The 21,062-nt window shown below is 36.7% G+C and overlaps 1 protein-coding gene across 3 annotated transcripts in view; it reads right to left on the reverse strand.

Annotated features, from left to right (window-relative positions):
* Window positions 1-21,062, reverse strand: part of LOC127852855 (acetyl-CoA carboxylase-like) — a 147,776-nt gene that overhangs the window by 23,765 nt on the left and 102,949 nt on the right. For all 3 annotated transcript variants that reach the window (XM_052386865.1, XM_052386864.1, XM_052386863.1), the window contains 7 exons: window positions 16,388-16,558; window positions 15,842-15,913; window positions 11,202-11,293; window positions 6,674-6,779; window positions 5,023-5,178; window positions 4,256-4,402; window positions 120-251 (listed from right to left, as the gene is read on the reverse strand). In XM_052386865.1, the coding sequence (XP_052242825.1) occupies window positions 120-251; window positions 4,256-4,402; window positions 5,023-5,178; window positions 6,674-6,779; window positions 11,202-11,293; window positions 15,842-15,913; window positions 16,388-16,558 (876 nt within the window). The remainder of the gene's footprint in view (window positions 1-119; window positions 252-4,255; window positions 4,403-5,022; window positions 5,179-6,673; window positions 6,780-11,201; window positions 11,294-15,841; window positions 15,914-16,387; window positions 16,559-21,062) is intronic.

Raw genomic sequence — 21,062 nt, forward strand, 5'->3', positions numbered from 1 at the left:
TATCCCTGATAAGCCTGTGATGCTGGCTCTACAAGCTTATCCGGGACGACACTTTATGAATTAAACCATCTTTACACAGAGGCTCATATATTTTCAGGCTCAACTAAAATCTTAGTTACCTTAAAGAGCATGTCCTCCTGGCATCCAAATGAGCCGATTCTGAAGGTGATGTCATTAGCAATCAGGATGATGTCCCGTCCGTGGGGGAACTCTGGGGTCTTCAAGGTCATGTTCCATGCAACCATACCTATCTGAAAAACGCAACCATAGCAACATACTTATCTGACATAAGCAATCAGAAAATATGCAAAACTCAAGTTATTAAGCAAAAAACATTTTCATATATCTAGTAACGGTGAGCTTGACACAACTGGCTCTAAATAAAACATTTTTTTTTAAGAAAAAGAGATGTGGTTGTCAGAAACACAATTCCCCCTACTGCGCAGCTTTAATTTATTTTTTTTACCTTTGACCTTGAAGGATGACCATGACCTTTCACCACTCAAAATGTGCAGCTCTATGAGATACACATGCATGACAAATATCAAGTTGCTATCATCAATATTGCAAAAGTTATGACAAATGTTAAAGTTTTGGACACACGCACCGTGACACAAACACACATACAATGAAAGACAGGCCAAAAACAATACAACCCCGATCATTTGATCCGGAGGCATAAAAATTAATTTTAATTAGTTAAATACTTACCTGCTATCTCCTAGCTACTACCTTCCAAGGTGGGTTTAGTATCCTTAATGATGTCTGGATGAAGCCATGAGTCACCACCTATATACTCAAAGTAAAATAGGTCGGAACATAGTATAATGTAACTTATGCAAACGACACCCTACAAAGAGAAATCCCACAAGTCAATATTCTTTCAATATATACAAAAATATTTAGTCGAATAGCGGGGTGGGAGGTGAGACTCACAGATAGCAGGTAAGTATTTAACTAATTCAAATGAATTTTACTTTAACAAGAGCTGTCACCATAGGATGACTTATGCCCCCTATAAACGCTTGATAGAATGAGCTTTTTTCTAAACCTAAACGCAGATTTCGAAACCTAAACGCGGACCCTAAGTTAAAGGTCAAGGTCACAGGGGTCAAAATTTGTGTGCCTATGGAAAGGCCTTGTCCATATACACATGCATACCAAATATAAAGATTATATCTCAAGGGACATAGAAGTTATGAGCATTTTTCAAAACCTAAACGCAGATTTCGAAACCTAAATAGTAAATACAGACCCTAAGTTCAAGGTCAAGGTCACAGGGGTAAAAATTTGTGGGTGTATGGAAAAGCCTTGTCCATATACACATGCATACCACATATGAAGGTTATATCTCAAGGGACATAGCAGTCATGAGCATTTTTTGAAACCTAAACACAGATTTCGAAACCTAAACTCGGACCCTAAGTTCAAGGTCAAGGTCACAGGGGTAAACATTTTTGTGCGTATGGAAAGGCCTTGTCCATATACACATGAAAACCAAATATGAAGGTTATATCTCAAGGGACATAGAAGTTATGAGCATTTTTCGAAACCTAATTGCAACAATGACGGAAAGACGGACAGACGAATGGACAGACAGACGGACAGTCCAATCACTATATGCCCCCTTTTCTTTGAAAGGGGGCATACAAATTTGTTTTTATAGCATAAATATGTTACCTGCTATCTCCTAGCTGAATTAGCAGCTGCGGCGGGATAGTTCGCATATCGCATATGAAGTTGACAGAGCTCGTAATTCATGCGGTCTGCTCTAAAACAAGGGATGAATCCCTAGATGAGAGAGAAGAGTAAGCCTTTCTTAGTGGAGGCTACCCAACAAGAAATAGAAGCCGCAGATACATCGCCCCTTTTTGGTGAATGAAGAGTCTCTAGCGAGAACCTCGAATGGATTTAAATCAGCTGAGATAGAACTTCAAGGCTCCGACTGGGCAAAGGAGTCTATCATCATCTTCATATCCACAAGTTCTAGAAAAACTTGGGACCTTGAAGGGTTAGAAGCCGTATAAGGGAGTTGATAATGAGCAAGGAATCCTTGCTGACACAACCAAATGACAGAGCCATCGGATCAAAACGAAGATGGCCGTCTTCGATAGACAGAGCATGAATTTCACTTCTCCGTTTGGCTGAAGCCATAGTAAGAAAGAAAACTTCCAGGTTAGGAACTGTAACGAAGCCTGCTGAAGGGGTTCATAGGAAGCCAAAATAAGAGACCGAAGAACGCAAGCCAAATCCCATTCAGAAGTAAGGGAGCGAGAAACAGGCGTTGAAGTTCCATGGCTCAGAACAGTTCCGAAAAAGATAGGTCAGCACAGACTTGTGATGATTTACGAAAAGCCAAGGTAAGTGAAAGCATAGTCTGTATCCATTGATGGAGATAAAGAAGTTTCTTATTATCAAAGAAATAGATGAGAAAATCGTCTAGCAGAGTGATTGATGGGATCAAATATTCTCGAATACACCAGTCAGAGAAGAGCTTCCAGAAAGCATCGTACACTGTTTTGGTGGACTTTCTCCTTGCAGAGGCAAGGGGGATTGAAGCCCTAACAGAAAAACATTCTTCTGTAGGTATTGTCAAATAATAATGGTCAGACATGTAGTGGACATGTCTGGATCCGTATGAAATCTGTCTCTCTGAGATAGGAGATATGACCTATGAGGGAGTTTCCAGGAACAGTCGTACAGGAGACTGAGAAGGTCGAAGAATCTCCTGGGCCACCAAGGAGAGACCAGGAAGATATGGCAAGAGCTCACCTATTTCTTCAAGATTAGGGGAATAGAATGGGTGAGATAAAGATGTAAGCTTCCAGTTGTTCTCAAGCAGACGAAAGCGCGACAATCGCCCATGCTGCTGAATCGTAAACTGGCCTCACGTACAGAGGAAGTCTGTAGTTGTCAATGGTCGCAACCAGGTCGATTAGTGGACAATCAAACGCGTTAATCCATAAATAATATAGATAAGCAATACATGAACAAGTTATAATATTTATCCAAATAATAACCCACGAGAACACTGTAGACCAATCAAAAAATTTATTTGATTTAACAACCAACAAAACGGAGTTGTTAACATGTGCCCTCTTGAATGAATATTGAATCGTGGGATTCCACTTTGTAGGGTGTCGTTTGCATAGGTTACATTATACTATGTTCCGACCTATTCTTCTTTGAGTATATAGGTGGTGGCTTCCGGCTTCATCCAGAAATCTTTCAAGATAAATAAACCCAACTTGGAAGGTAGTATCTAGGAGATAGCAGGTAACGTATTTATGCTATTAAAACTGCTTAAATATCTCCATATTTATATTAAGATACAACAACAAAGCGCAGTGCTTTGCATCAATACTTTATTTTCCTTCTTTAAGCTCATTTTTTACTTGATATCTCATTCTACCCATTTACACATCATTTGCCCTATTTTTAGCTCATTCTCATTCTTGATACAGAAAATTTCCTTCTTAATAGCCCATTCTTTCTCTTTATACTTTATTCCCATTATCAATACCTTAATCATCCCTCGTATTTATACCTTATTCTTGCTGATTTCAACTCATTCTTTTTTTATACCTACATTCTCCTTTTTTGTACATCATTCTCCCTCTTCATACATCATTCTCCTATATTTGTACACTATTCTCCATCTTTGTACATCATTCTTCATCTTTTTACATTATTTTCTCTCTTTGTACATCATTTTCTCTCTTTGTACATTATTCTCCATCTTTGAACATTATTCTCCATCTTTGAACATCATTCTTCATTTTTTACATCATTCTTCATTTTTTACATCATTCTGCCTCTTTGTCCATCATCTTCCTCCTTTAACATCATTCTTATTTTTTGTACATCATTCAACCTCTTCATACATCATGCTCCATCTCTGTATATTATTCTCCATCTTTGTACATCAGTCTCCTTCTTTGTACATCATTCTCCCTCTTTGTACCTCATACTACCTCCTTATACCTCATTCTCTCTCTACCTCATGGTCCTCCTTAATACCCAATCTCTACTCTTGAGGCATCATTCTACCTCACTAGGTCTCTTTCTACCTCATTCTCCCTCCTTATCATCATTCTCCTTTAAACCCTACTCTACCTTGTATACCGTATGTTCCCAGTGTACAGCACCATTCCCTCTCTTTATACATAATTCTACATTCTTTAAACAACACCCTCACCCCTTTGACTTATCCTCCCTATGACTGTACACCTCATTCTCTCCAGTCAGTTCATACCTCATTCTCTCCAGGCAGTCTATTCTGGGGATGTATATGTCCGTTCTTGTCCAGCACGAGTTCCCTACACATCACGCAGTCCTTGGGTATTGTGTCTGCTGACAGACCATACTGCTCAACATGGGACTTCCACAGCTTATCCACACCCTGCAACCAGCAGACTGTATATAGCCACAACGGTGGACAAACAGGACACAGTAGTCTCAGTAAAATATCATTATTGCATATTATCTTATTTAGCCACATTCTTGTTGTTCAAAGGATGATACAGAAAATAATTAATAAAACAAGTAACATATCAACAACATCAAACCAGGTCTTTAAGAATTAATATATTCATTTTATTTAATTATGATAATTAATGTGCAATCTCAATTTAGGTCAGCAGATCAGCTTTATAAAAACAAAATTTCATCATTTAAATTCCATGAATACTTAAGGAATTAAAAAGAAAAACTGTTTTTCTGTTAAAAAAACATTTACTTTGACCTTTATCATACTGACCCAAGATTCAATCCCAAGTTAGGTATACAATAAAGCAACCTACACACACAATTTCAGTGCACTACCTCCATCTAAATTCAAGTTATTAAGTGGAAACTGTCTTCGTATGTTTAATTAGTGATGCCTTACCAGCATCAAATGCATTATCATGCTAAGTAATCAATGTAAGCAATCTACATTTAAAATTGGAATGCAATATCTCCATCCAAACTCAAGTCATTGAGAGGACACTGTTTTTGAAAAGACCTTTAAATGGTACGTACCTGTGAGAACATCTCTGGGAAGTCATAGACATACGTGGTCCCATTGGACTGGGCCAGGGAGCGCTTCAGCTGCAGATGGTTCTTGGTCACGTAGGGCGTGGACGCCAGCAGCCCATCCATGGATCCCTTCTTGGTGCCGTACGCTTGCAGCATGGTCTGAAATACACCCATCAGTAGAATTGTTGGAGATGTAATAATCATTTAACATGTACCTGTAGATCTAATTAACAAATGGACTCCACCTAAACATTTCTAGCATTGATATATGATACTGTGAAACCATCATTATTTGTGGGACATTAATTTGTGTTGATGTGTGGGTTGACAGACCAATGAATTTAAGATTCCAACGTAATATATTGTCAGATGTTAAACTTTTAAGAATGAAAACTATAAATATGTAATATATACATATCCAACATAATTCACTCAAACAACCTTCATTTGTTTTGCAATCCTGATGAATACAGATACCTAACAGAGGTTAGTATATTACAATGTGTACTTAGCTGACACATCACATAACCTGTAAAACACTGATGCAGTAAAGCCATTGACATTTACATTTATTTTAAGATACAATAGTAAGAATAATGACTTGAAGTTTTATTGAAAACTAAGCAAAACAATCTGCTAAAATGTGATCAGTTTATTTTTCTCCATTTAGAACTGAAATGAACACATTGAGACAAGCAGGTGTTTGTCATCAAAATTAAAGGTCTGATCAGACAACAGGAAAGTATGCTAGCTTGGCAAACAATGCTCCTTCTTCATATAGGTTTACTTACCAGTCCTACTTCACATATGCTGATTTAGCAGTCCTACTTTACATACATGGAATTACCAGTCCTACTTCACATATGTTGATTTGCCAGTCCTACTTCACATATGTTGATTTACCAGTTCTACTTCACATATGTTGATTTACCAGTCCTACTTCACATATGTTAATTTACCAGTAATTATTCACAAATGTTGATTTACCAGTCCTACTTAACATATGGTGACACACCAGTCCTACTTCACATACGTTGATTTACCAGTCCTACTTCACATATGTTGACATACCAGTCCTACATCACATATGTTGATTTACCAGTCCTACTTCACATATGTTGACTTACCAGTCCTACTTCACATTCACTTACCAGTCTTACTTCATATAGGTTGATTTACCAGTCCTACTTGACATATGTTGACTTACTAGTCCTACTTCACATATGTTGACTTATCAGTCCTACTTTACATATGTTGACTTAACAGTCCTACTTCCCATATGCTGACATACAAGTCTTACTTCACATATGTTGACTTACCAGTCCTACTTCAAATACATTGATTTACCAGTCCTACTTCACATATGTTAACTTACCATTCCTACTTCACATATGTTGACTTACCAGTCCTACTTCAAATCCATGACTTACCATTCCCACTTCACATACATTGACTTACCAGTCCTACTTCACATATTTTGACATACCAGTCCTACTTCACACATGTTGACTTACCAGTCCTACTTCACAAATGTTGATTTACCAGTCCTACTTCACATATGTTGACATACCAGTCCTACTTCACATATGTTGACATACCAGTCCTACTTCACATATGATGACTTACCAGTCCTACTTCACATACAATGACTTACCAATCCAGTGCGTGGGTCAGTGACCTCCCTGTAGAGACTGATGTTCAGGTAGTAACCACTCTCGTTGGTCAGGTAGAACCGGATTGGAATTGTCTCACCGTCCACCCTGCCACAGACACAGATATTTTTTTAGCAAGTCAAAAATGCAGGAAGCATGGACAAATATTAATTATTGCAAGACCAAAATACTGCTACGTAAAGATTTCTGATTGCAAAAATCCTCCATGCAGATTTTTATCTTTCAGCTGGCGATTAAACTTAAAAATCTAAAAGAAAATTAATATTGTCACAAAATAGTTCTCTACTACAAGTCTCTATCATTATTTCCTAAAATTTAAAGGAGCTATCTGCACCTGCTTCAACATCTAACTACCGTAAATCTACGAATATAATACGCACTTTTTTACCTGCCAATTTTTTCTTCAAGTAGGGGGTGCGTATAATATACGAGTCTAAAGCAGAAATAAATTTTTCCTTTGAACTTAATCACTGTTATTCGCTTCGCGGCAGCCATTTTGAACTACACCATTACATCAAAGGGGTGCAACAGGGCTCGCGCTGTTGTTCGCCATTTGAGTCATTTGCGAAAATATTGAGAATTTGGCTCAATAAAAATTTTATTTGTTAAAATGCGAAAATCTAGTAAAATTTCATTGAAAACATCTGCCATTTATATCGGACTGGTTTTCTATATTTGTCTCTTTGTTTTAATAAAAATGTTTGCAATTCGAACAGTAAACGAAACCCGGTCTGTACCCGATTATGAGACATCGCTTGACCTTATTGTTACTGAAGTGCGCATGGTAGCTGGCCAATCAACATTGAGCTCGCTTACACATGAAATGAAGTTGTCGAATGAAACGTGAGAACGGGAGGAGCTATCGGATAATATTGGGTCATCCATGCGCAGACACTGTATACTTTGAATACACAGTTAATATCGTCGTCTGCCTACAAAATAGCGACTGGACGCTAAGTCGTATAAAGAGATTAGCAAATGAAAAAAACAACAACTGACAATACCCGTAAATAAATATTTCTTAGCTGACCACTATTTATCTTTCTACTGCATATTTACCATATCTGAAGTAAAGAGTGGTAATTAAATAATTAGTTTCATGATGCTAATAGAGTCTATTACACCTGTCTGCCGATTGCTCCCAAACTAGCCTTAATGAAAGCAGCGTATTTCTTTCTTTTGTAATTATGACTGCTTGACCCTGATGTCAGCAAGGGGCCCGTGTGTATCGGTAACAATCAATGGTAATACAAACAATAGACAGAGATATTTATTATGCAACTGTCATAACAACAGCACTATAACACATCCCAATCAATATACCGAGGTAACAGATAGTTGACAACACCAAATTGATTTGCTATTTTCACAGCACAAAAATATATTGACACATTTTTTCGGAAATGGCTGATTTCGGAAACTGATTTTTTTAGTGCGTATTTTACTCGGATTTTCAATTTTTACCGATAAATTTTGACCAAACTCGGGGGTGCGTATTATGCACGAGGGCGTATTATATTCTTGGATTTACGGTACTAACTATAAAGGCCACATGGGGTATTAGATAATCCACTGATAGGAGATAACATGACGTAGGTATCTAAAATTCAATCCACATTACACAGTCATGGACATGCATGCTGACACAGATGCAGCATGGGAATTCTCAGGTAATTTGTTTGTCCCAAAAGAATGATGTTAATTTCCAATTGGTCAAAAAACTGCTTAATAACGCTGGTCATGTGGCTACTTTGATAACAGATGACATTCAGTAACAAGGAAAATCAAAAGCCACTCGCAAAATCTATGTTCCTTTTTTCAGTTTTAAATTAATATCCTTAATATTAGTTTTTGAGACTATGTACATGGTGTAGTTGAAAAATGGTATATCATTATGTATAACAGTGTTTTGAAGAAAAAGTTTCAATGTGGAATGGTAGTTGTTTGCCCTTAAATGAGAAACATTCATCGGAACACAGCATAAACTGGATTAAAAGTACAAATTTCAACAAAATTAAAATACTTAGAAAAAAAGTGTAATACAGTGGTATCTGTCCGAGCATATAGAGTAATTACTGTGCTTCAAATACTGAAATTTTGATTGTACTCTATAATATATGAACACAGAGCATGTTTCAATAGGTGGTATGTATGATGTTGAGGGCACTCAGATATCTGAGTTTTATCTTCTCCTTGACATGCGTTTATTTATATTGTTACTATTCTTACGAAGATTCAGGCTATTCCAGCAAGTAGAGTAATCACTGTGATTAAAAAACTAAAATTTTGATAGTATTCAAGTAAATGTGAACAAAGATAGAGCATGTTATAATAGGTTATATTATGTAGGAAATGATCTGTTATAATAAATGTCTGTTATAACTTATGATTGTGTTAATTATATGTCTGTATTAAAAGTTTCTATTCAATTCGATTTGATTGATGGCCAAGGTGACACTGTTACTTTAAGATTGGTACAAATTATAGAATAATGTGACGTTTAAATTTTGTTAAAATATGGTTTGATAGATATTTTCATACAAGTGTTGTTGTTGACAATCAATTGATGATAATAATTCTGTTGTTACTTTGTTTGTTAGTCTCACACACACAGTGACTAGAAAACTCATTTATTATGTAAATTAGCTTCTGATGTGGGTCATTATTGTAGGCAGAAATTTGGGTACTACTTTTTCGTCCTTAGCGCAAACCTAGATACTCACAGTCTGTGTAAAAAACAAACATGCAAGGACAGTTCAAACAGGTGAATGCAGATTTTGAATAACAATTGCATTACTGTTATCCATAATATGATAAATTTGGACATGTCCAGAAGAAACTAGACATGATTCAGTAGGACACAGATGCCCCCAAATTAAACTTTTTAACGTATATTATGTCGAAAAAAATAAATTTACCATGGAAGTACAAAAAAAAACACAACAAAGGATGTGTTTGTCAGAAACACTATGCCCCCTATAGCGCTGCTTTGAAGCCATATATTTGACCTTTGACCTTGAAGAATGACCTTGACCTTTCACCACTCAAAATGTGCAGCTCCATGAGATACACATGCATGCCAAATATCAAGTTGCTATCTTCAATTATGCAAAAGTTCTTGCAAAACTTTAACCAAGGTTAAAGTTTTGGGACACGCACCATGAATGACTGACAGACAGACAGACAGACAAGCCAAAAACAATATACCCCCGATCTTTCGATCCGGGGGCATAAAAAACATAGGTGTGCAAATTCACATACTGATTAACATATTTGTAAATTTTCAGCTTTCTAGCAGCCATATCTTTTAAGTTACAAAAGATACAGGTTAAACAAGTTTGTTTTAACTAAAAAGGGACTCAACTCTGGTTGCGAGGTAAATATTTTTACAAAATATGGAGGAAGCAACTACCATGCTGTTTAACATGTTGTTAAAGAGTCATCTCTCTAGCATCAATACATTGTTAATTACAGCTGACACATGTTGAAAACTGCAATATTTTGTATACAAAGATGACTAAATGAAATGATTCAAAGCAAATCATGGAGGTTCCCATTTCAGGTGCCAAAGTTCAAATTTTGCCAAATAATGCAGAAAAAAATGTGCCCAAGCTCCTTGCTGATTAAAAGTGCAGTTTCAGCCCTCTTGTAGAAATATTTGTTGACTTACAGGCGACCCAAAAGTATTATGGACATAAAGAGTGCAGGACACAGTAGTCTCAGTAACGGCTGACCAACAAGGGCAATCCCTGACCATAAAGTGGAATAAACATGAATACCGTAATTACTCTATGTTTTCGGACACTTTAGATACAAAAAATATTCAAAAATTACGAGTGTCCGAAAATTTAGAGACATACATGTTATGGTAGTTTGACAATTATTGTAATGAAATAAAACCAATTATAAATGTGCAATAATTTTATTGAGTTGTACTCTCCTTTCCCTGCTTCAAATCAAGTACAACTTCACTTATTTGCAATCGCTTACCTGAAATGGTTTGTAAAAAACGTCATAAAAACAACCAAACTGCTTCCTGAATACTATAAAATTTCAAACGCTGTTGGGTGAAACCACTGTTTATTTTACAGGTATACATTGTAATCTACCCAATAACGCAATTGTAATGGTCCATTGCCCTCAGGGCATTCTATGCCAGGTTTTATTACGTTAATCCGATTGTAAAACTCCATGATCGAAGGGTCCCAGATAAGTGAAAACAGGACAGAAATCTAGTAAACTAGCGCTGTTAAATATACTGTCCGAAAAATTGGAGTCATTAATAATGGATGAAAATCCGTATGTCCGAAAATATAGTCACGAAAAATAATTATTTTGGCTAAAAAAGAGGGTGTCCGAAAACTTAATAGTAATTACGGTACATCTGGCGTCTATGTATAATGTACCATTGCTAAAGACCTAAAGCACTTCAAACATGTATACAATTTAAAGTCATGCAAAAACATCAACAACAACAAATCATCAAAATTAAGACTTAAAAGGTCTAACCTGATGGAAAATTTCAGCTCAGCACCCAGGACCCGCAGTTTCAGTAGTCGCATCCCATAGCGCATCACCATGCTGTGAACTGTCTCCTCGAGCTGGGAACCAGAATAGAAATATATAAAGAACAAGAGGGCCTGAAAGGCCTAAAGTCGCTCACCTGAGATTCAAAGGAACTGACCTGTTCCGTGCAGCCCAAGATGTCATTACAACAAATGTTCTAACCAACTTGCATGACTAGTGAACACCCTGGCAGCCACGTTTTTCAACAGACCAGAACCATTTTCATACACCTCCAAGATATCATTTAAAAAAATATTATGACAAAAGTTTCATAAGGATTCATGAAGCCATATAAGGAAAAATGCCCCGCCCCCTGGTGGCCATGTTTTTCAAGCAACTGGAACCATTTTCATATGTCCAAGATATCATTGGGACAAATCTTCTGACCAAGTTTAATAATGATCGGACAATAAATGTGGCTTCAAGAGTGTTAACAAGGTTTTACAACAGCTATATAAGGAACAAGAGGGCCAAGATGGCTATAGTTTGCTCACCTGAAAGGAGTCGATTCATTCAATCTTTACAAAACGTCCAACTTGGCCATGATATTGTCCAGACAAACATCGTAAAGTTTCATCATTATTAAACCAAAACTCTGGCGTATGGAGTTTTTGCAAGATTTGACCTGGTGACCTATATTCTGAGTTGACCCCCCCCTTACTGAACCTCAAACTTTGCTTACAAAAAATTAAATTTTGTATAATTTAAAGAAAATTTGGATGCTCATTATCAAACTCGACTGAGATCTTTCAGCAACTTTAATAAAGAATGCTTTAGAAATGTGAATGCTAGAATGTTTACAAACCAAATGTGGGCGGGCGGACGGCGGACAAAGACCAATCCTAAAACCTCACCTAACCAATCGGGTGAGCTAAAAAGTGTGTTCCACCGATCTGAGCCATTTTCCAACTTGTCCGATAAATATATAAAACCAATGTATTGACTATGATTAAGCAAAAAATGTGACTTATATAGTGTTTGATCACAAGGTTACTCTCTAGTCATATATGGAAAACTGCCCCCTCCCCCTGGCAGCCATGTTTTTTTACCGATCGGGACCATTTGTGAACTCATCTGAGATATATATAAAACCAATCTTTTCACCAAGTTTCATGATGATTGGGCAAAATCATGTGACTTCTAGAGTGTTCACAAGCTTTTTTTACCCCCCCCCCAAATGTTCTTACAATATTTCATGAAAATTGGGCCAAAAATGTGAGTTCTAAAGTGTTCACATGTTTTCACTATATACATATAGAGAAAAATGCCCCGCCCACTGGTGCTCATGTTTTTTCACCGATCTGGACCAATTTCGAACTTGTCCGAGATATCAATAAAACCAATGTTTTGACCAACTTTCATGATGATTGGGCAAACATTGTGACTTCTAAAGAGTTTACAAGGTTTCTCTAAAGCCAAATAAGGAAAACTGCCCCGCCCACTGGTGGCCATGTTTTTAAATGGACCGGAACCACTTTTGAACTCAACCAACATATCATTAAGACAAACATTTTGACAAAGTTAAATGAAGATTGGGCATGAAATGTGATTTCTACAGTGTTTATAAGTTTTTTCTTTTTTTTGACCTTGTGACCTAGTTTTTGACCCGACACGACCCAGTTTCGAACTCGACCGAGATTTCATTGTGACAAAGCTTCTGACCAAGTTTCATGAAGATCAGACAATAAATGTGGTGTCTAGAGTGTTTCCAAACCAAATGTGGACGACGGACGGACGGACAAAGACCGGTCACAAAAGCTCACCTGAGCAATCAGGTGAGCTAAAAATGCCTGGCCCCCCCCCCCCCTTGGCGGCCATTTTTTTCCACCAACCGGAAACATTTTTGAACTCATCTAAGATATCATTGGAGCAAATCATCTGGCCAAGTTTCATGATGATTGGACAATAAATGTGGCCTTTAGAGTCTTAATAAGGTATTACTCAAGCCATAAATAGCCATTTTTGGAAAAATGCCCCGCCCCCTGGTGGCCATGTTTTTGAAGCAACAAAAACCATTTTTGAACTCATCCAAGATATCATTGGGACAAATCTTCTGATTAAGTTTCATGAAGATTGAAAAATAAATGTGGCCTCTAGAGCGTTAACAAAGTTTTACTATAGCCATATAAGGAAAAATGCCCGCCCTCTGGCGGCCATGTTTTTCAACCAACCAGCATCATTTTTTATCTCGTCCAGAATATAATTGGGATGAATCTTCTGACCGAGTTTCATGAAGATCGGAAAATAAATGTGGCCTATAGAGTGTTAACAAGATTTTACTATAGCCATACAAGGAAAAAATCCCCACCCCTTGGCAGCCATGTTTTTCAAGCAAACGTAACCAATTTCAAACTCATCCAAGCTATCATTGAGACCAATCTTCTGACCAAATTTCAAGAAGATTGGACAATAAATGTGGCCTCTAGAGTGTTAACAAGAAAATTCATTGAATTGATATCCCCCGCCAATATGCTTCTGGACAAAAAAGTTTTCTGGACTTACGGACAACGCCATTTGACCTCAATGTGCGACCTTGACCTTAGCCCCTCGGATTATGGGTGTTGAATGTGAAGCACCCCCAGATGATTGAGAACAACTATGGCAAGTTTCATGGCATAGTAAAGGAATGACTTAATAACGAATAATTCATCAAATTTGTGACCTTTGACCTTAATGTGTGACCATCACCTTAGCTCCTAGGATTATGGGTGTTGAATGTGAAGCACACCCAGATGATTGATAACAACTATGGCAAGTTTCCTGGCTCTGGCTCATGTGTTAATGGAGATAGAGCTCTAAGCTTTTATTGAAACGCATTTTTTCAAGATAAAAAGGGCCATAACTCCATTATTAACAGATGGTGTACATTGCAATTTGGCGTGCATCATTCGCTTATCCACATATATACTCTTACCAAGTTTCAATGAAATCCGCCAAAGCACTTCCAAGATATGGCTCCAGACAGATGGACGGACGGGAAGACGGACAACGCCAAAACAATATCCCTCCGCCTATGGCGGGGGATAACAAGGTTTTATTATAGCCATATAAGGAAAAATGCCCCGACCTCTGGTGGACATGTTTTTCAACCAACCAGCATCATTTTTACACTCGTACAAGATATTATTGGGATGAATCGTCTGATCAAGTTTCATGAAGATCCGAAAATAAATGTGGCCTCTAGAGTGTTAACAAGATTTTACTATACCCCTATATAGCCATATAAGGAAAAATGCCCCGCCCCTTGGCAGCCATGTTTTTTAAGAAAACATAACCATTTTCGAACTCATCCAAGATATAATTGGGACTAATCTTCTAACCAAATTTCATAAAGATTGGAAAATAAATGTGGCCTCTAGAGTGTTAACAAGGTTTTACTATAGCAATATAAGGCAAAATGCCCTGCCCCCTGGCGGCCATGTTTTTCAACCAACCAGCATTATTTTTATACTCATCCAAGATATTATTGGGACAAATCTTCTAACCAAATTTCATAAAGATTGGAAAATAAATGTGGCCTCTAGAGTGTTAACAAGGTTTTACTATAGCCATATAAGGAAAAATGCCCTGCCCCTTGGCAGCCATGTTTTTTAAGAAAACATAACCATTTTCAAACTCATCCAAGATATCATTGGGACAAATCTTCTAACCAAATTTCATAATGATTGGACAATAAATGTGGCCTCTAGAGTGTTAACAAGATTTTACTATAGCCATATAAGGAAAAATGCCCCACCCCTTGGCAGCCATGTTTTTCTAGCAAGCATAACCATTTTCGAAGTCATCCAAGATATCATTGAGACCAATCTTCTGACCAAATTTCATGAAGATTGCACAATAAATGTGGCCTCTAGAGTGTTAACAGGGCAAATGTTGACGCCACATGACAGACGACCCACAAAAGGCGATCACAAAAGCTCACCATGAGCGCGTGAGCTAATAAAGAATTTGTGCCATGATGAAGAAAGTTTATAGGTGAAGCTTAGAAATTAAACAAAATAGGGTGAGAATAAGCAAGCCCTACCATATCTTCTTTTTTGGGCCAAACCGAATAAATTCAGTATTTTATTTAACCAGCAACTTGACCATTTTGAAAATGAATTAAAACATATTTAACCAATAACAAGAGCACCGCATAACGGGTGCCACGCTCGGCTGCGAAAGCTTGTCAGAATTTTTTTTTTTTTTAGAGGTCACATTGACCTTCACTTTTGACCTAGTGATCCAAAATGGGCGTGGCGTGTAGAACTCATCAAGGTGCATCGATATATGAAATTTCAAAGTTGTAGGTGGAAGCACTTTGATTTTAAAGCCAATGTAAAGGTTTTATCACGACCCCGGCGGACGTCGGACGGCGAGCAGGCTATGACAATACCTCGGGTTTTCTCCGAAAACAGCCTTGCTAAAAATAACTACAACCTTTTTATTATATTTTTAAAACAATTTGAATCAATCATATATTTGTACATTATGATCTGCACAAAATCTTCTCAATTAATAACTTATCCAAAACATATAAATAAGCCTATGGCTTTAGACACTAGACATGTGCTTAAAACAAGAACGTCCATACTAATGCGTACCTTTCCTAGCTCTGCCAATGTCAGAGAAGGCACAAAGTTCAGGAATATGTGGTTACAGTCTGTCTTTGAGGCCTGTAGGAGAAAAAACAAAGTTGAACTGACCTTAACCAATTCCCACTCCCAAGGAAAGTGTCAATGGCTTTATGCAACCAGCATAAAACCAGAACAGCCTGTGAGTAACTCACAGGCTGTTCAGGTTGTAAGCTGTTTGCTGCTCATAAGTATCTTTGGGTTTGAAATGAAGCCAATAAATTTAAACGTATTAGTAAAGGGTCTTTAATTTAATTTGTTTTTCGTAAGGGAGTACAAATGTTCAAAGTGGGTTTCTGAGTTGTAAAGCATTCAACTGCAGTTCTAACCTCCGTACCTTACACATATGTATATGTAATAATATGAAACATTATGATGGAAATGTCTATTAATTCAAGTGGGTAAAGTGTCCTCCTGGATAAGCCTGAGCAAACTGCACAGGCTAATCTGGGATGACACTTCATGCACATGCATTAAGCCCAATTTTCCCAGAACAAGACTCAACTCATTACGCACCACTGAGTGACTGAAGGCGACTTCCAGTGAGTCCATGGCCTCCATCAGAGTTTTCTCCCCTTCATTGTGCAGGTACTCAAACGAGGCTTCCTTAGTGATCAGGTCAGAGTGACGGATGATGCAGCGCACAAACAATCGGTAGTCTATAGCCTCCTTCTCCTGGGCAAGTTGCTAAAAGAAAGCAATACTTTATTTATTTTAAATGATAACCATACACATTTGATTACATTTGGTGAAATAGTGTTGAAAAATAATATGCAAGGATAAATGATGTATTAAGGGATCAAATTTTCATTCACCAACATAGGTTTTTCCTAAAAATATGAGATGCAATATAAATATGAGAGTTTTTTGGGCAAATTTTACAACATATAATGATTTGTGAGAAAATATCTTTATTAATTATGATGCACGTAAAACACATACACTGCGGGGAATCACGTGATCACAAATGCACATTGTACGCACAAAATGGTGGAAAAAGCTCTCGCTTAATGACGAAAATCAAGGTATTCTCATATTTTATAATATCTAAATTAATGACAACTATGCGCAAAGTACCCGCTTAGTCTCCTTATGTACTCTGGTAATTGTTTCATATTGAGAAATAGACAACAGTGAACAGAATGAAACAAGCTTCAGTAAGGGCAATTTTATAACTGCACTACCATGACCACAAATATTTGTGCGTAGGTACAGCTGGCTTAGTTTGGAAACGTCACTGGGCACGAATCTCTGTGCAAGACTATTATCCAAGGCGCATTATAGGGAGGTCGACGCCGAGGCCGTCAGAAGAAAAGCTGGATGGATAATGTAAGAGTGGACATCCCTTTCTATGGATGAATTACTCTAAGCAGCACACAACAGACCTGACTGGAGAAGGATTTCTGTATTGTTGCCCCTCATTTCCCCAAACAGCCGAACTGGTCAAGTGATTGATGAGAAAATTATCACCGTGATATGACTTTAATAAATCTTGAGAATGACTGTGATAAAGAATTTATTTAATCTAACAGTCATATATTTGAATTTGTGAACATGCCAATCTATGTTCTGCATATGAGCATAATCTTTACCTCTCTGACTATGACATAACCCATACAAAGCACTGGAAATTTAGTATAGTGCAAATAAAAATTACATTTGTTGTTATGATACATCGGCTTAATTCGAAAATTGTTACGGTCCGTTGAAAAACATGGCCATTAGAAAGCTTTTACAGTTTACCGTACATGGCTATAGCAAAACCTTGTTAACACTATCGTTTATAAAAATAATATTGCTGCACTGATGTTGTCTATTGGAACTTATATTTGACAATGAAGAAAATACACAAAACACTAGTTGCAATGCACCACATGCTGAAGTGTACAAATGCATAATTTCAACATTGCGATCGACTATCAACAGCAGTATTTTCTGATAGGAAGACATTCATGTACCGGTATAATAGATATAAAATAGATAATAAATATAAAAGTCCTCAAAATGCTTTAATCCAGTAGATTTCTCTTGAAGCATCATAACTTTTGTAAAGTGTACTTGCTGTTTTTTGCTAATGTCTTATATCTGCCCCCCCCCCATCAAATTGGGCACATGTCCGGTAGGAAGTTATTTTATCATTTATTAAGCTGCAATAAAATATTTTACTTCCTGCGTGTGGCAACTTCTGACCCCAGTCAAGATTAAATAACACATACATGTATTTGAGGGCCTCTATATGATGTTGCATATAAAATATAACGCTAGGTCATAATGACTTCTTTATTAACATTAAACTTTATTTCATGACATAACATTAACAGAATTTGTATTTGGCATAAAATAGCACAAAGCATTCTTAATGCATTCGTAAAGTCTATAACAATTCATACAAGAGCTGTCAGAGGACAGCGCGCTCGACTATTCGAGTGCTTGACATTATAACGTAAGCCATCATGCGGAATTTGTTCATATTCAATAATTTATTAGACGATCTTTCAAAATTAAAAAAGGAAAAGAAAAAAAAAAAACTTTTTTTTTTTTTTGGGGGGGGTGGGGGGTGAGAGGGTGTATAATGTGGGGTGTGGTCATTTATTAGACATTCTTTCAAAAATAAAAGGAAAACAAAAATGTGTGTGTGTGTGGGGGGGGGGTGGGTAGGGGGGCGAGAGGGGGTATAATGTGGGGTGGGGTAATTTATTAGATGATGTTTAAAAAAAAATTGGGGGGGGGGGGGTAGGGGGGTGAGAGTGGGGTATAATGTGGGGTGGGGTAATTTATAAGATGATGTTTAAAAAAAATAAGGGGGGGGAGGTTGGGGGGAAGGAATTCTGGGTAGGGGCGTGGGGTATTGTTTGGGTGGAATCCATTGTGGTATTCAGTTAAGTGTTGTTTTGTAAAAGTAATAATAAAATGTGATCATAAATAAAGAAGTTATGGCAATTTAAGCAAAATGTTCAATTATCTAAGAGTAAAAGGGGCCATAATTATGTAAAAATGCTTGATACAGTGGTCTGCTCTTGTTTATAGGTTGGGGTCATGTTGGTAAACAAGTATGCAACATATAAAAGCAATATGTCAAAGGATATAGGAAATATTTGGGGTAGTATGCAAACTTTAACATAGATTTATCAATAATATGCATATTCTAAGTATAAAAGGGGCAATAATTATCACAAAATGCTTGATAGAGTTGTCTGCTCTTGTTTATAGGTTGGGGTGATGTTGGTAAACAAGTATGCAAAATATGAAAGCAATATGTCAAGGAACAATGGAAATAAATGGGGTAGTACAAAAACTTTAACATTTGCTGCATATTCTAAGTGGAAAAGTGGCCATAATTATGACAAAATGCTTGATAGAGTTGTCTGCTCTTGTTTATAGGTTAGGGTCATGTTGGTAAACAAGTATGCAAAATATGAAAGCAATATGTCAAGGGACAATGAAAATAATTGGGGTAGTACGAAAACTTTAACATTTGCACGCAGACGCAGACGCTAACGCCGACACCGGGGTGAGTAGGATAGCTCCACTATATATATTTTATATATAATAGTCGAGCTAAAAATTGGTATTAAATGGAGGTGGTAGAATCTGATAAGAGTTAATATTTGAGATGTAGATATACAACTATTTCATATCTAAGATACATTAGTAGACACTATTTTACGAATATGTATCTTGTTAAATTGGCTGCTTGTGTTGTAGCATTCTCATAGCTTTGAGATTCACACGATATCGATTCCACTTAACTGTTCGCTTTTCGTTTTGACTGATCCATCGTTAATGTTTAGAAGAAAATCTGATTCAGTAGCGTCATGAATGCCACGGCATAGTTTTCACAAGATGGCTGCTGCTCAAAAAGAGCCCTTGCAGAAATGATTTTATTTGCTCGCTTTTTGGGTGGAGATACTTTATACAATGGTGAACAAAATGGTGACTTAATGGGTGTTAGCAGAGGTGAAATTTGTTGCAGACAAACTTCAGTGTGACATGCAGTTGACGAAATGCATTTTGGTGTAACTAATCGTATTGTTTGCGATGTTTTCAAGCGCTTTCTCTTCAAGCGATGAAGCGATAGACTTGACTTTTGGCGCATTCTGAAATAACAAAATAGCTATATATAACAGAAATCTAATTATACCAATTTATTTTATGAAATCAATATTTTATCTTCACAAAAAAATTACATATCGATTACCACATATATGTAATTCAGACTAACATTTACATTTAATATTTTATACAACATATATTATTGAAGCTTGGCAAAATCACCGCAAGCTCAGAGCTGCCACTGTTTCGAGCCGATCATTATATTTTTAATAAGTTCTCACATGCACTAAGTATGTAAAAAGAAATGTCACATGCGCCAAGTATGTAAATAGAAATGTTAAGTTCAGTTTAGTTTTACTGCAAACTACATTTGGTCTTTTTAAATAAAAATATGTGAAAAGCCAAGGATCTTTCGTCCAAATGACATACCTCCTATTACATTATTTTCATGCTTTTATATATATAAATAACAACCTTTTTCGAGCGTGACTTGTATTTAATTAAACAAATTTAATTAAATAAAATTAAACACTATGTAAACATGTAAAAATAACACAGGATTTTGTGTTTTCTGATCATAGAACGGTACGTCATTTGGACGAAAAATCGCTTGGCTGATCACAGATGTTATTACAATTTTATTATGATAAACATCTCATTAAAAGTAAAAACATAAGCAGTTCAGATGATGTACTCAAAACCGTTCAGACGATGTACTCACACAAAAAATGTTCAGACGATGTACTATTTTCCAAATTTCTTGCCACATCTAAAAAGGCTTAAACAACGTGGAAAACCTTGTACGAAATATTCTAAGCATGTTAGAAAGCAAAAACTGTTGTATTTATTTGTTTGTTTGTCATCTTGAATAGCAAACACGTCAAAACAAAGTATGTTCAGACGATGTACAATTTTCATTGTTTATTGTGTCTGAATGTTTGAGAAAACTACAGAAATCTAAGAAAAACGACAATTACCAGAATACATAAGGAGACAAAGCGGGTACTTTGCGCATAGTTATCATTAATTTAGATATTATAAAATATGAGAATACCTTGATTTTCGTCATTAAGCGAGAGCTTTTTCCGCCATTTTGTGCGTACAATGTACTTTTGTGATCACGTGATTCCTCGCAGTG

Source organism: Dreissena polymorpha, chromosome 12 (genome assembly GCF_020536995.1).
Source record: "Dreissena polymorpha isolate Duluth1 chromosome 12, UMN_Dpol_1.0, whole genome shotgun sequence".
Taxonomy (NCBI): Eukaryota; Metazoa; Mollusca; class Bivalvia; order Myida; family Dreissenidae; genus Dreissena; species Dreissena polymorpha.